Source organism: Acanthaster planci, linkage group LG08 (genome assembly GCF_054643075.1).
Source record: "Acanthaster planci isolate LZ-2023a linkage group LG08, COTS_SCS, whole genome shotgun sequence".
NCBI lineage: Eukaryota > Metazoa > Echinodermata > Asteroidea > Valvatida > Acanthasteridae > Acanthaster > Acanthaster planci.
In genome coordinates, this window is record NC_141784.1 from 6,603,410 (window position 1) to 6,616,033 (window position 12,624).

Sequence of the window (12,624 nt, forward strand, 5' to 3'; positions counted from 1 at the left end):
AGTGGTAATCTGATCATTCTAAATGCCCAAAACCCTGGTATACTGTTTCAAAACAAGGCTGGATTATCTCCACTATTGAGAGTGAAAAAATGTTGGCAATGCCCAGCAGCCTGGTCTTTTGTTATGAGTACGGTCTTTTGTTGCAAGGCCCAGTTCCCTTTGTCTGATTTCGGAGACCCCGGTGGTGAGTGGTTAAGGTTTCTGGGAAATTCTTTTCTCACGTTATTTGCAGTGGGATTTTTCATTCTCTTTGATTCTTTATGAAAAATAAATCCATAGTACACTGCACAAACGGAAGATCAAATTCATCAAGTGTGTACCTAGGGGAGGGTGGCCAACAGGAGCCACACCCCCCCCAAAAAGCACAACCATTTTTTTCAAAAATAAAAAGTGTTTTTTCCAGTCTATTTCAATTTCCTTTCTTCCCAAACCCCATAAGATGTAGCCTCACCTCCCAGACAGGACATAAAAGGTTACATTAACAAAATCTAAACCCCCCCAAAAAAGTCCTCCCCCAAAAAGATTTGATTTCAGATCTGCCCTTGAATATAATAATATTAAATTTTTATTGTGAATGCATAAATCACAAACATACCAATGACTAACTCTGTCAACAAAATCCTTGTGGTTTCTGATTTCATGATAACTAAACCGTGCTGAATGCTAATGAACTGTAGATCGTTTTTTTTAAATTAAAGCAAGCATGCTTAAGAGGCAAGAGACATTTAAGAGACATTTACTCTGCATAGTACAGGAGTTGTTTAATATCATCTTGAAGGAAGACTAGCATGGCATGGTTATTGACGAGTAGTTCCCTAGGTACATCGGGCACCGGGGCAAAGATGGGTACCACTGATGGAGGCTTTTGCTGATCCTCGTAGTGAGTCAAACGATTCAAGATACGGCTTGTTGCTAAGCAAGAACAAACAGATTAACTAAAATTAAGCATTTGATAAAAGGTTGTGAAAGTTATAACACTATTTGTATTTGACAGTTTTGGCATTTTTCATTTCTTGAAGTCAAGTAAATTAGTGAAATATGCTAAGTGTATTCATGATCTGACACTAAAGTGCAGCTAACTGAATGTAAATCTATCTACATTAACAATGACCTCTGGAGATCAGATGGCCTATAACCTCTACAGAAGAGTAACAGGTCTTTGCAACTGTCTCAGGATTTGCCACACAACGATGCCTGTTTCAACACTAGAGTTTTTTCTTGATGACAACATCGAAAATGTTACCAATATATACCATGAATACCATTGCTTTGTTGGGACTAAACTTGAAACTTCTTACCACTGTCTTTTTCTTGTTGTTCTGAAGTCAGACTCTTACTGAATCCGGAAGTGTTGGAATCTGGTTGACTCATCTTGACCCAAGAGTTGACTAATTGAGTTGTGTGATAGTTGGCCATGTCCACATTGGCATATTCCATCCACAGGTCCTAGGGATAGGGTGAAAATGAGTTACGGGTAGTGGATATCATGGGTGCAGGCAAAAAGTTGACTAAATGAGTTGTATGATAGTTGGCCATATCCACATTGGCATATTCCATCTACAGGTCTTAGGGATAGGGCCAAAATGGGTTACAGCTAGTGGATATCATGGGTGCAGGCAAAAAGTTGACTAAATGAGTTGTATGATAGTTGGCCATATCCACATTGGCATATTCCATCTACAGGTCTTAGGGATAGGGCCAAAATGGGTTACAGCTAGTGGATATCATGGGTGCAGGCAAAAAGTTGACTAAATGAGTTGTATGATAGTTGGCCATATCCACATTGCCATATTCCATCTACAGGTCTCAGGGATAGGGCCAAAATGGGTTACAGCTAGTGGATATCATGGGTGCAGGCAAAAAGTTAACTAAATGAGTTGTATGATAGTTGGCCATATCCACATTGGCATATTCCATCTACAGGTCTTAGGGATAGGGCCAAAATGGGTTACAGCTAGTGGATATCATGGGTGCAGGCAAAAAGTTGACTAAATGAGTTGTTTGATAGTTGGCCATATCCACATTGGCATATTCCATCCACAGGTCTTAGGGATAGGGCCAAAATGGGTTACAGCTAGTGGATATCATGGGTGCAGGCAAGAAGTTGACTAAATGAGTTGTTTGATAGTTGGCCATATCCACACTGGTATATTCCATCCACAGGTCTTAGGGATAGGGCCAAAATGGGTTACAGCTAGTGGATATCATGGGTGCAGGCAAGAAGTTGACTAAATGAGTTGTTTGATAGTTGGCCATATCCACACTGGTATATTCCATCCACAGGTCTTAGGGATAGAGTAGAAATGGGTTACAGCTAGTGGATATTATGGATCTGGTCAATAAAAAGTTGACAGTTTAAGTCAAGGATCAGCAAGTTCAAAAAACAATAAATCTATAAAGGCGTCCTGGTTTTCTACTTTGCTAAGTGCCATACCTGATCACCGTTGAAGATTCTGGAAAGTTTCTCAGCCTCGTATTGCGATGGCAAGGAAGGTAGATAGAGACTGGCATCATGGAGTAAAGGCTCCTCAAGCCACAGAAGGAATGTCTGGTACAATCTACAGAAGCAATGCAAAGCTGAGCTAAGTAAGAGACTCAGCAATTTCAAGTTACAAAAATAGTAGTCTTGTTTTGTTTATAGCAACATCACTGGTTGGTTCTCCTTGTCATATGCAGAATGTTAAACTTAAATAATGATCTCACATACAGTATCAGGCCAGTTTATACTTCACCAGAGTGCTGATGTAAATAGAACAGCATTCCAAATTCTGTGGCGTACTGGCAAAAGTATACGCCGCAAATTCTCAAATATTGAGTCCATTTCAAGTCAGACAAATGTTTGTCATGACAGAGTGTATTTTGACATCAAACTAAATTCATTTTTGTGTCTGAATTCACTTTCAGCTTGGACTAGCACAAACTTAAGCAAACAAACACATCTCTCAACAAATAGCAACCTTTTATACAAGTAACATTTTTTTCTGTGAAGTTTTGAATCTTAGTTTATTGAGAGATTTGATCTTGGGAATTTTGACCTTGGATTATAAAAAGCAAAATGGTTATTTATGGTCAAAATATCAGATATCTGTTTACTCACTGGACAAGATGGCGGTGATGTTCCGCTCCTGCTTCAAACTCTACTTCTTCTATTGCATCCACTCTAGCCCCTTCTTCCCCACCTTCTGCCTGGTCAGTAGAACCCATGGAGGAAGAAGAGGGGGAGGGCCTGGGGGCGGGCCTCTTGCGGCTGGCCTCGTAGTGGAAGTCGGCTGTCTGGCGCAGCCTTTTTTTCATCCTCTTGAGATAGGTTAGGTTGGCGATGCTCTGGAAGTAACGCTGGCCAATACTGGCTCGCTGAGAAATGCTACAAGGAAAGAATAAAAATAAAAGGAATTCTTAAAGCACTCGTAACATGTAGCTCAGGTGAATGTAATAATAATTCTCAATTGTTCTTGAAGTGATGAGTGCCAAAATCGTACCCCATCTGTCAATAACTACCTTAAAACAACTTGTTATCATTTAATTCAAAACAGAGGAGGCCCCTGCTACAAGAAACAGGTTATTGAGGAATTTCATATCAAATAAGTAAACTTTTCTACACAAACAAGTAGAACTTCAAGGTTTGTATAAACATACCCAGTTTCTGCTGTGACTCTCTGCAGGTAAATCATGAAGAACCGTTGCCATATAATGGGTAACAATGGATGCTCAATGTCTGTTTCTAGAGCTAGCTGGGCCCAACGATAGATCGGCAGACGGGCTAGTGTCATGGAGTATTCCAGCTTGAGCTTCTGACAGGCTCGCTGCAGAATGTCAGAACAGTCAATTTTTAAGGATATTCTTCGACACCAACAAAATAACATGTTTTACAAATGGAACAAGGCACCTCTCCATATGTACGTGTTTTGGGTACATTGTGTACACAATGCGTTCATGCGTTTTACTTTCCCACACACAAAAATCAACTCCATTGACATAACACGTCATGTGCATTGCGTTCCACCTTCGAAATTGCCCTGGGAGCGATTTTCAGGGATATGCAACGCTTAGCGCACGTGTTAACACGCATATAGACAGGCACCTTAAGAATAACGAACGTAATTTGTTGACAGTGTGAAAGCTTTTGTTCCTTAAACATGGCAGTAACTCCTAAGAGGAAGATTTCACAGGTTTGAGTCTACATGGTGTAAGTCAATTTCAGCAAAAATCATTACTAGTCCAAGATTTGACAGGTTTCTAAATTTCCAAACAGATCAGCATTAACGTACTTCACACACAAAGCATCACTGGAAAACGGTGGTTCATATTTCATTGAGTCACTATCTTTTCATGTGTAGGTAGCTAGGAAGATGTTTACACATGCACACCCTCCTATGCCAGATTTCCACTAATGCTTTGTAAAACCAAGCAAGTCTACTACTTCCTGTCTGTGGACCCTTGCAGATGCATTTGGTAAATGGCAAAACAAAAAAAGCTGCTGCAAACACATGACGGTCAACGGTCAAAGGAAGAAAAAAAATCAGCTCTAGATCATGACTATGTATGAGGTACGTTTAATCCATCTATGGCTTTGGTTTGGAGTCTACAAACCTTGAGTCCCATGTCTGGGGTCATGTCCGCATCTTGACACAGCTCCATGGTGACCTCTCGAAGCAGACCCATCTGTTCAAGGTTCCTGGTCTCTGCCGACAGGATGCAGTAAGCCAGCCAAGGTCTCTCCAAGCTCTGCTTCTCAAGGAGGCTTGGCAAGGGGTTGCCAGAGGTGACGAAAGACAGGACAGAGGAGATGAAGCCCTGGGGCTTAGCCTCAGCCTTCATATCCTGGGGTTGGGGGGAGGGTGGGGAGGCAATGGTGTGACAGATTATGGAATAGAAAATCACATGACAGTCTTGCAATTGGTAACAAGGTCAAATCAATCAAAACTGGCTACATATTGAATTTAAAGCCTTTTTCACATAAAGCCAGAAACACTCACAAGGCTTGAGACATTTTATAATGCTACGAAAAATCATACAAAAGTGACACTGTGGGCAAGGACACCAACACGTGAGAGTGCTCAGCATAACCAGCACTCCTGGCGACTTTTTCTCATTCCTACGGAAATTTTGGAGGAGGTCTGGATCTATGACAAAATTTGCTGTTACTGAAATATTTCTCAAGGTACAAGTACGGTAATTGCATCCATGACAAATGATCGTTAGAAAGGATGCACTGTTTATTTGATCATGTTCCATCTGATCAACTACAAAGTGTGCACATCTGGAGATCATAGAACATGATCATGGCACAAAGCTCCACTACAGTTCACCGCACCACATATGGCTATTGTAGTCTATTCCATCTATTTGTTATCAGACTACAAAAGTATGCATTAAGCCAATGAAGCAACTTGTCTCATGGTAGTCCTAACAACGTCTTTTTCTTGTCACATTTCCTGAGTTATCAATATCAATCGCTGTACACTTTGTAGACACGCTCACTTGTCGGACATTGTCAGCTTCATCTCCATCTCAGGCTGCATCCCTGAAATGATAGCCATTCTTAGGCTAAGAGCATCTAATAGAAATACTTTGGTATTTGGCCTGATATTATGCATTTTGACATTTAGATAGCACGTACTATATGACTTTTAATTGAGCTAACAACTGTGAAATAAGATTGTATCTCAAAGGATCCAAGAGACAAATTAAATTGTGTCATGTTAAAAGACACAAAAACATGCAGCGTGTAATTGCAAAGTTAACAAACCCCACAAGTATATTTCGTCTCAAGCCTTGCAAGTTTTTTCTTCATCTTGTGAAAAGGGCTTACATGTGAGTTACTAGTTTACTCTGAAGGAGGAATAAATTCTGGCAAGTCAATCATGAATTAAGTTATAAGTTCTTTGAAGTAGGATATTTGGTAATGTAATAGGACTGTAATGTTTCCACATCATCCAGCCTAACCAATTTCTTTGGTTACACCTTGTACAAAGGGCCACTTGATTTTGTGACAATATTATACATTTAACAAAAAACAACAGCCAGGAACCAACAGGTTTGCATCTATTTTAAAAAAAGCAATGACTTATTAGTGAATTTTTTACAAAACACTTTTATAAAGGACAAATCAGACTAGGGCAGTAGTAAGTTAAGGCTGGTGTTCAAAATCCTCATGATGCTGTTGCAATGTCATGCAGTTAGGAAACCAGACACACGTGAGCTCAGTGCATCAACAAGTAGATCAAACACTCATGAAATGGTTGTCCTAACAAAGTATTGTAAGTCAAACACCGATGAAATGGATGTCCTAACAAAGTATTGTAAAACACTTGAAAAAAATGCACAAAAATCAACAATTTCTCAACACAAAGATCATACACTACATAAATTGGAAGGTATGCAGATTTGGAAACATTATCAGCATACACACAACTGCAATAATTTAATATGGGTGTGAGTAAAGGCTTGGACTTAATTCCAAATTACAATTAATTCAGCCATTTTTACACGGCTTGCCCTGATATTTGAAGTGAATACATTTGATGAAACAATCATAAACAAACTTGTCTTGATTGTGGAAACAGCATTCTCCATCTCTTCTGTGTTATGTTCTCTATAGCTGGAAAAGAGTGATATTTCCTCCTGTGCATGGTCACTCTCTTGTCATTATTTTGTGTTGTGCACTTTTTTAGATAACAGGTTTTCATGCAAGTCACAAAGCTGCTAGGCAACACAATCCAACACTGCACCAAAAAACAACTCAAACATAACTCAAGCAAGAAGCAAACTCATCAGAGGCAATTTACCTGACCAGAGGTAGATCTTAACGCAAACTGTGGTCAGAAATTAGCAAAAGGAAAATGAAATGTAAAAGCTACTTCATGCTTTCTTCTTCACAGGGAGATATGAAGATGTGATATTAAGACTTCAGCTTCCCAAAATGAATGCTTATGATTATGAAATTAAAAACTGAATGACTTGATATGATTCCTTGTACTTGGAGACTGTAGATAGCATTCAATTTTAAGAATGAAACAAAAAATATGTGACCATTTAAATCAGGAGAGGTGAGTGAAAACAAGTAATGTTATTTCAAATTAACAGAGAAGATTTCCAATTACCTTGTACAGTTTGAGGAGGACCTCTTCCGCTATTGAGCAACCGCCCTTGTTGCAGATGGCTGCTGACAACACCACGTCTAGAATATAGCAGATATCTGGATCAAAATGCCAGCCACTCCGCATTGTCAGCAGCTTCAACCAGAATTCTAAGACTGCCTCGGCCACGAGGGCGCTGGTACACGGAGCCAAGGATCGTTGGATCTGGGTCTGAAGATTTAAACACAGGATAAGACATCAAATCCAACTTGAAATGGCGATCTGTAACAGCCCTCCAACTCAACAGATTCTTTCTTGACCAGCACTCTCCTTTGCAACCTTTGATCTTCAAACCTCACACGCTCAAGTGTACATGTATTAAAGTAGCCATTCTCAAGCACAAGATTTGAGAATATGCTATACAACCTGATATATTCTACACACGACAAAGTGGACTCAGCTCACTCGGTGCAACCACTGCCAAGGGTATACAACTGTATATGCTATCAAGCACTGAGACTCAAATACCAGATAAAAAAAGTCAGCTTGGCTTTACGAAAAGAGTTTGTATGAAAAGTAGGTGCAATGTGTTTGGTGTGTTTACAGTCTTGAAGGTGACTTACCAGGACCATACCAGCAAAGAGTTTAGTGGTGTCTCCTGGGAAGGTGTTACTTCCTGTTGAAGATGACCGTGGATTCTGGTGATCAGCTTGTAAGATACGGTGGACAATGGTCAAAAACCTGCAACAAATGATAGAACAGATGTGTGATGATATTGGGAAGAGGCAATGGGTCACAAGGAATGTGGGGTGTCCGAGGGATGTTGATGAAAGTAAGGATTAAAACTGTGGATTTCAGACTTTAAAAGAGAAAAAAATGACATTCATTCTGTATCTCGGTCAGCTTATTAACACATTCACATGCAAACCAGAGTCTCTTCATTTTGATGCAGAGTTTCTTGTTGGTTTTTAATTATGAGTTTTGCCTTTACACCAGCATCTCCCCGATATAATGTACATCTTTTGAACATAGTCTGTTTCTTGTTGTTTATCATCACTATAAACAGACTAATCTTGAATGAATATTCATGAACTAAACACTCACTTCTCATTGGTCAGCAGGTAGTCTGGGTGCTCCTCATCCAGGAACATGGGCACAACCATTGCGAGAAGGGGCAGGCAAAACTGTTGGCAACCTGCTTGGATCAGGGTGTGCATGTTGGGAATACCGATGGTGATGAAGCTGTCAATGCTAAAATTGACAAATGAACATTCAAGACATGGGAAGTTATGTATTTTCTGCTTTCTTGGTGTGATGCTAATGCAATATAAACAATGTCTACTTACACAGTGTGGCAATGGAACTGATGGAAACAGAAATTGCTGGCCCTAAAGTTGTAACTTTGAGAGAAAATTTGAGTCACTTCTTTCCTCCCAGGAGTAGAAACGAGTGTCAGCATTAGCTGGGGAATGGCTTGCCAATGGTTGATATCTCATCCAGGGAGGAAGGAAATATCCCTAGTGGTTTAGCACACAGGAAACCAGAGATAAACATCGTTCTGATAATACACAGTATTTTAAGACAGATTTGCCCTTTTCCAAATTTCTTACAAATTGTGGTTTAAATACCATACTTCCACCTAAAGTATTACTTTCTATCAAAGTAATATTTCAGGTCCAAAGCCAATGCCAAAAACAAGTCTGGTGACTTTTTGTAAATAAAGAAACTGTTTTTACATACCTGTGCCCAGTTTTGGTCATAGCAACATTGACAAAGCATCCAACAGCAACGTTGGTCTGCAGCGCTTTCTGTAATGGATACAGCTTGGTGTTGGTACTTGGATTTGGCAGGACGCCAAAACCATCATCCATAGCACCATCACTGGGGGCCAGAAGGACTGGGCGGGGCTGATGGTGCTTGTGTAGGCGGAGCTTGGGGACAAGGTCCCATGCCCAAACATCAAAGGCTTGCTCTTGGGAGGAAAACGGCCCTGTACCAAGCTAGAAAGGGACAAACATAACCATAAAATGCATTGACAGTACCAATGCAATTGGCAAAAAGTTCATGATGAACAAATTTTTTAACCGTATGGAACATATTTTAATGCAATTTTTGATGCTCCAACACTATTACATTTATGACTGCATCAAAAATTTCAGTTTGCAGCGTTGGTTACCACTGTCCTCTGTACCACTGTCCTCTTTACCACTGTCCTCTGTACCACTGTCCTCTTTACCACTGTCCTCTGTACCACTGTCCTCTGTACCACTGTCCTCTGTACCACTGTCCTCTGTACCACTGTCCTCTGTACCACTGTCCTCTGTACCACTGTCCTCTGTACCACTGTCCTCTTTACCACTGTCCTCTGTACCACTCTCCTCTGTACCACTGTCCTCTGTACCACTCTCCTCTGTACCACTGTCCTCTGTACCACTGTCCTCTGTACCACTGTCCTCTGTACCACTGTCCTCTTTACCACTGTCCTCTGTACCACTCTCCTCTGTACCACTCTCCTCTGTACCACTCTCCTCTGTACCACTGTCCTCTGTACCACTCTCCTCTGTACCACTCTGTACATTGTGCACATTTCTCTCATTTATTCATCTTGAGGTCTACTGTCTAAATCAATAAACTCTGCCATGTTCATATACATACAGAATAAGAGTGTCCAGCTGGCTTATTGTACAATTTACAAAACTTCAGATGTGTCTAGTCTAAAACAACGAAGACACTGAAGTGACCAATGATAACAGCATTTTCCATTATTCAGCTTCTCTTTCCTGTGACCAGACTCAACTGCCACAAAAGAGACAACCACGCTGAAGGTCTGACAACATGAAGGAATGGTCCAAAGCTGCAACTGTGATTCAATTGAGTCCAATTTTGGTTGATTAAAACATACTTTTGTAACCCAAATGCCCAAATGATACCTGAAATGTCAAAAAAACCAAAACGAGAGTCAATTTCTGCAAAGTTCCGATGTAAGCATACCCTTGATGCTCCTGGAGATTTGGCAGTTAATACTTGGAGGTATGCCTCAACAACCAAAACGGCGGTGTTGCGATGAAGACTGAGATTGAGAAACAAAGCATCCTCCTAGAATGAAAAACAGAAAAACAACCTTGGAAATTCTTTTTGAAGTATGAATGTCAAATACTTATCTATTACAAAAAATAACTACATCTATATGAGTCCACTGTTTAAATTACATGTATTAAATAAAACAATTATTTCTCCACTTGCAATAAGGGAAAAAGGTCAGCGGGAAGATACAGGGTCTTGTGTAGGCTATCAGAAGGCATGATTTATCATGCGCCAATTATGTCTGATTCCCACACCTGTTCATTATATCCCCAGTTCATCTTGGAAAGCACCAGTCTAGCCAGCTGATTCTCTGTCTTGCTTGCCTCGTATCCTAGCAACCACTCCTTCATTATGGTGATGTCATCATTACTTGGATGCCAGAGGTAAAAGGGCAGGCCTCGGAATAAGTACAGAGCCATCTTTACACGAGGAACAAAAAATAACACAAATGATGAATAGCAAATTTTACACCAATGTTCAAAGAAAAGGAATAAAATAACAAGTTTTAGATGTTAAAGGAAGGCCAGGTTATGCGAACTGAATTACCAGCCATGCAAACAATTTTATTATCTACAACCCTGAGCTAGCATTCAAATAGTTTAATACTATGTCTGTCAACACAAAACTGATCTCCAAGCCTACAGGTATAGTGGACAATTTGTGATGATCAGAACCACACAACCAACCATTTTACTGTGAGAAGTTGTACTTTGTTGAAGGATAAAAATAGCACTAAACTCCATGTGAAGTTACTCATGGTTGCATTCTGTCGATTGGAAGAAAAAGTTAAAGGAACAAACACTGAATACTGCCCTTGATTTGTAATTGGGCAAGTCCAGGAATCAGTACATTGTTGTTGACAGGATTTATGCAGGCAGTGTAACTTTAACACCATTCAGGCATACTTGCTGAATGGTGTTAACTGTAAAAAGGCTATACTGTGACACAAGATAATTATTCACTTCTTAAACACAGGACGATAACTGTTATAAAAGTACAGAACAATGAACGAGTTAAACTTTACTAGGTTGATTATTAAGCACCCACTGTAAGATTTTAAGCAATTTTGTTCTTTCAAATAAATAAAGGAAATGCACAATGGACAAATCATCCACTTCACCTTTAAGACAATCCATGACGGATCTATTTGGATTCAATTATTAACCCCTTAGCTATGGAGGACTGCTACTACCGCACCATTGTGTGAGGATTAGTGCATACCACACATACAGTCTATTCACCATGCAGCTGCTGGTTCAATGGGGCCTGCTGCTGGACAAAGCCCTCCATTCAGGGCATACCACAGCCCAGCAGTCACAGTCAAAACAATCCCGCCATGAAGGGGTTAAGTTAGAAAACAAGGTTTTACAGAGTGTGTTTAGAGCCCCCACATCTTGTACATTGTATGTCAAAATAAGGAGGTAATGCTGTCATACCATGCCAACTTCCTTCGCGCTTCCTTGGACCTGACGGAGTAACGTTGAGATGACAAAGGGATGTGTGGTTGCTATGGCCGACAGCAACTCTCGACCAATCTTGGAGCAGAACTCCCTGGTATGGGTTCGTAGGTAGGACAACTGACAAAAAAAAGGTTTAGTCATTTTACCACTGGCATCAGAAAAAGTGAAGCTTCCCAAGATTTAGATCAGCAACCCAGCATTTTAAATGCACTTGAGGATTACTTCAAATGCCTACATGTGCAAGATGTACATTCTGTGTTCTAAGCATAGAGATGATACATACATGTCCTTGTTTACAACCTCAAGCAATTGCTCTCATAGCTACTGATTAAAAATGTATTACACTTGTATTCAACGGCTTTGCTTCAGCACTGGAACTACCAAGTAGCATAATGGGACTCACATTTACCATCAAATCAATTGCACTCTGAATGGTGCACATGCCACCTCTTAAAGATGGACAGGTCTACATAACCTTTTTTGTGTGATTCATATTTATGGTATTAATGACAAATAGACTTTGCAACAATTAATTACAATGTAGAACAAATATGTCAGATAATTAAACCCAATGTTACTACTCAACCTCGTAAATTTCATCCACAACAAAGTTGATGAACATCTTCTCGGCAGCGGGCCGAGCACTGGTCATATTGGCAAATGTGGTCAGCAGGTAGATGACCTCTGACATGGGCATATCCATCAGCTTGTGGACAAAGCTGTCCCTCTTGACTGGATCTGTATCATAGAGGACAGGAAAGACCAGAGGCAAAACTTCATCAAAAATACTATAAAAGAGTGACACCAAGAGTTATTTCCTTGAATACATGATTCTATCAATGCTGACCTTCAAACTTCTTTTGTTATCATTTGTTACTGTGAACAAAAATCCATATTTATTTAAACAAAATGTGGGTGAAACACAAGTGTATTTCTGAGAATGATATCACCTAGTTTAAGATCATAAATCTGAGTCTCTTTACAGCAGAGGTCCTTTATGA

At 40.0% G+C, this 12,624-nt stretch overlaps 1 protein-coding gene across 3 annotated transcripts in view; it reads right to left on the reverse strand.

Moving 5' to 3' along the window:
- Positions 1 to 12,624, reverse strand: part of epg5 (ectopic P-granules autophagy protein 5 homolog) — a 51,421-nt gene that overhangs the window by 23,417 nt on the left and 15,380 nt on the right. For 2 of the 3 annotated variants that reach the window (XM_022250880.2, XM_022250878.2), the window contains exons 12-26: positions 12,210 to 12,361; positions 11,600 to 11,740; positions 10,418 to 10,582; positions 10,071 to 10,175; positions 8,820 to 9,079; positions 8,184 to 8,330; positions 7,703 to 7,820; positions 7,104 to 7,310; positions 6,789 to 6,815; positions 4,591 to 4,821; positions 3,637 to 3,803; positions 3,098 to 3,364; positions 2,435 to 2,558; positions 1,299 to 1,446; positions 741 to 912 (exon numbers count right to left, since the gene is read on the reverse strand). In XM_022250880.2, coding sequence (XP_022106572.2) covers positions 741 to 912; positions 1,299 to 1,446; positions 2,435 to 2,558; positions 3,098 to 3,364; positions 3,637 to 3,803; positions 4,591 to 4,821; positions 6,789 to 6,815; positions 7,104 to 7,310; positions 7,703 to 7,820; positions 8,184 to 8,330; positions 8,820 to 9,079; positions 10,071 to 10,175; positions 10,418 to 10,582; positions 11,600 to 11,740; positions 12,210 to 12,361 — 2,431 coding nt within the window. The remainder of the gene's footprint in view (positions 1 to 740; positions 913 to 1,298; positions 1,447 to 2,434; positions 2,559 to 3,097; positions 3,365 to 3,636; positions 3,804 to 4,590; positions 4,822 to 6,788; positions 6,816 to 7,103; positions 7,311 to 7,702; positions 7,821 to 8,183; positions 8,331 to 8,819; positions 9,080 to 10,070; positions 10,176 to 10,417; positions 10,583 to 11,599; positions 11,741 to 12,209; positions 12,362 to 12,624) is intronic. The other variant, XM_022250879.2, reaches the window with a different exon arrangement.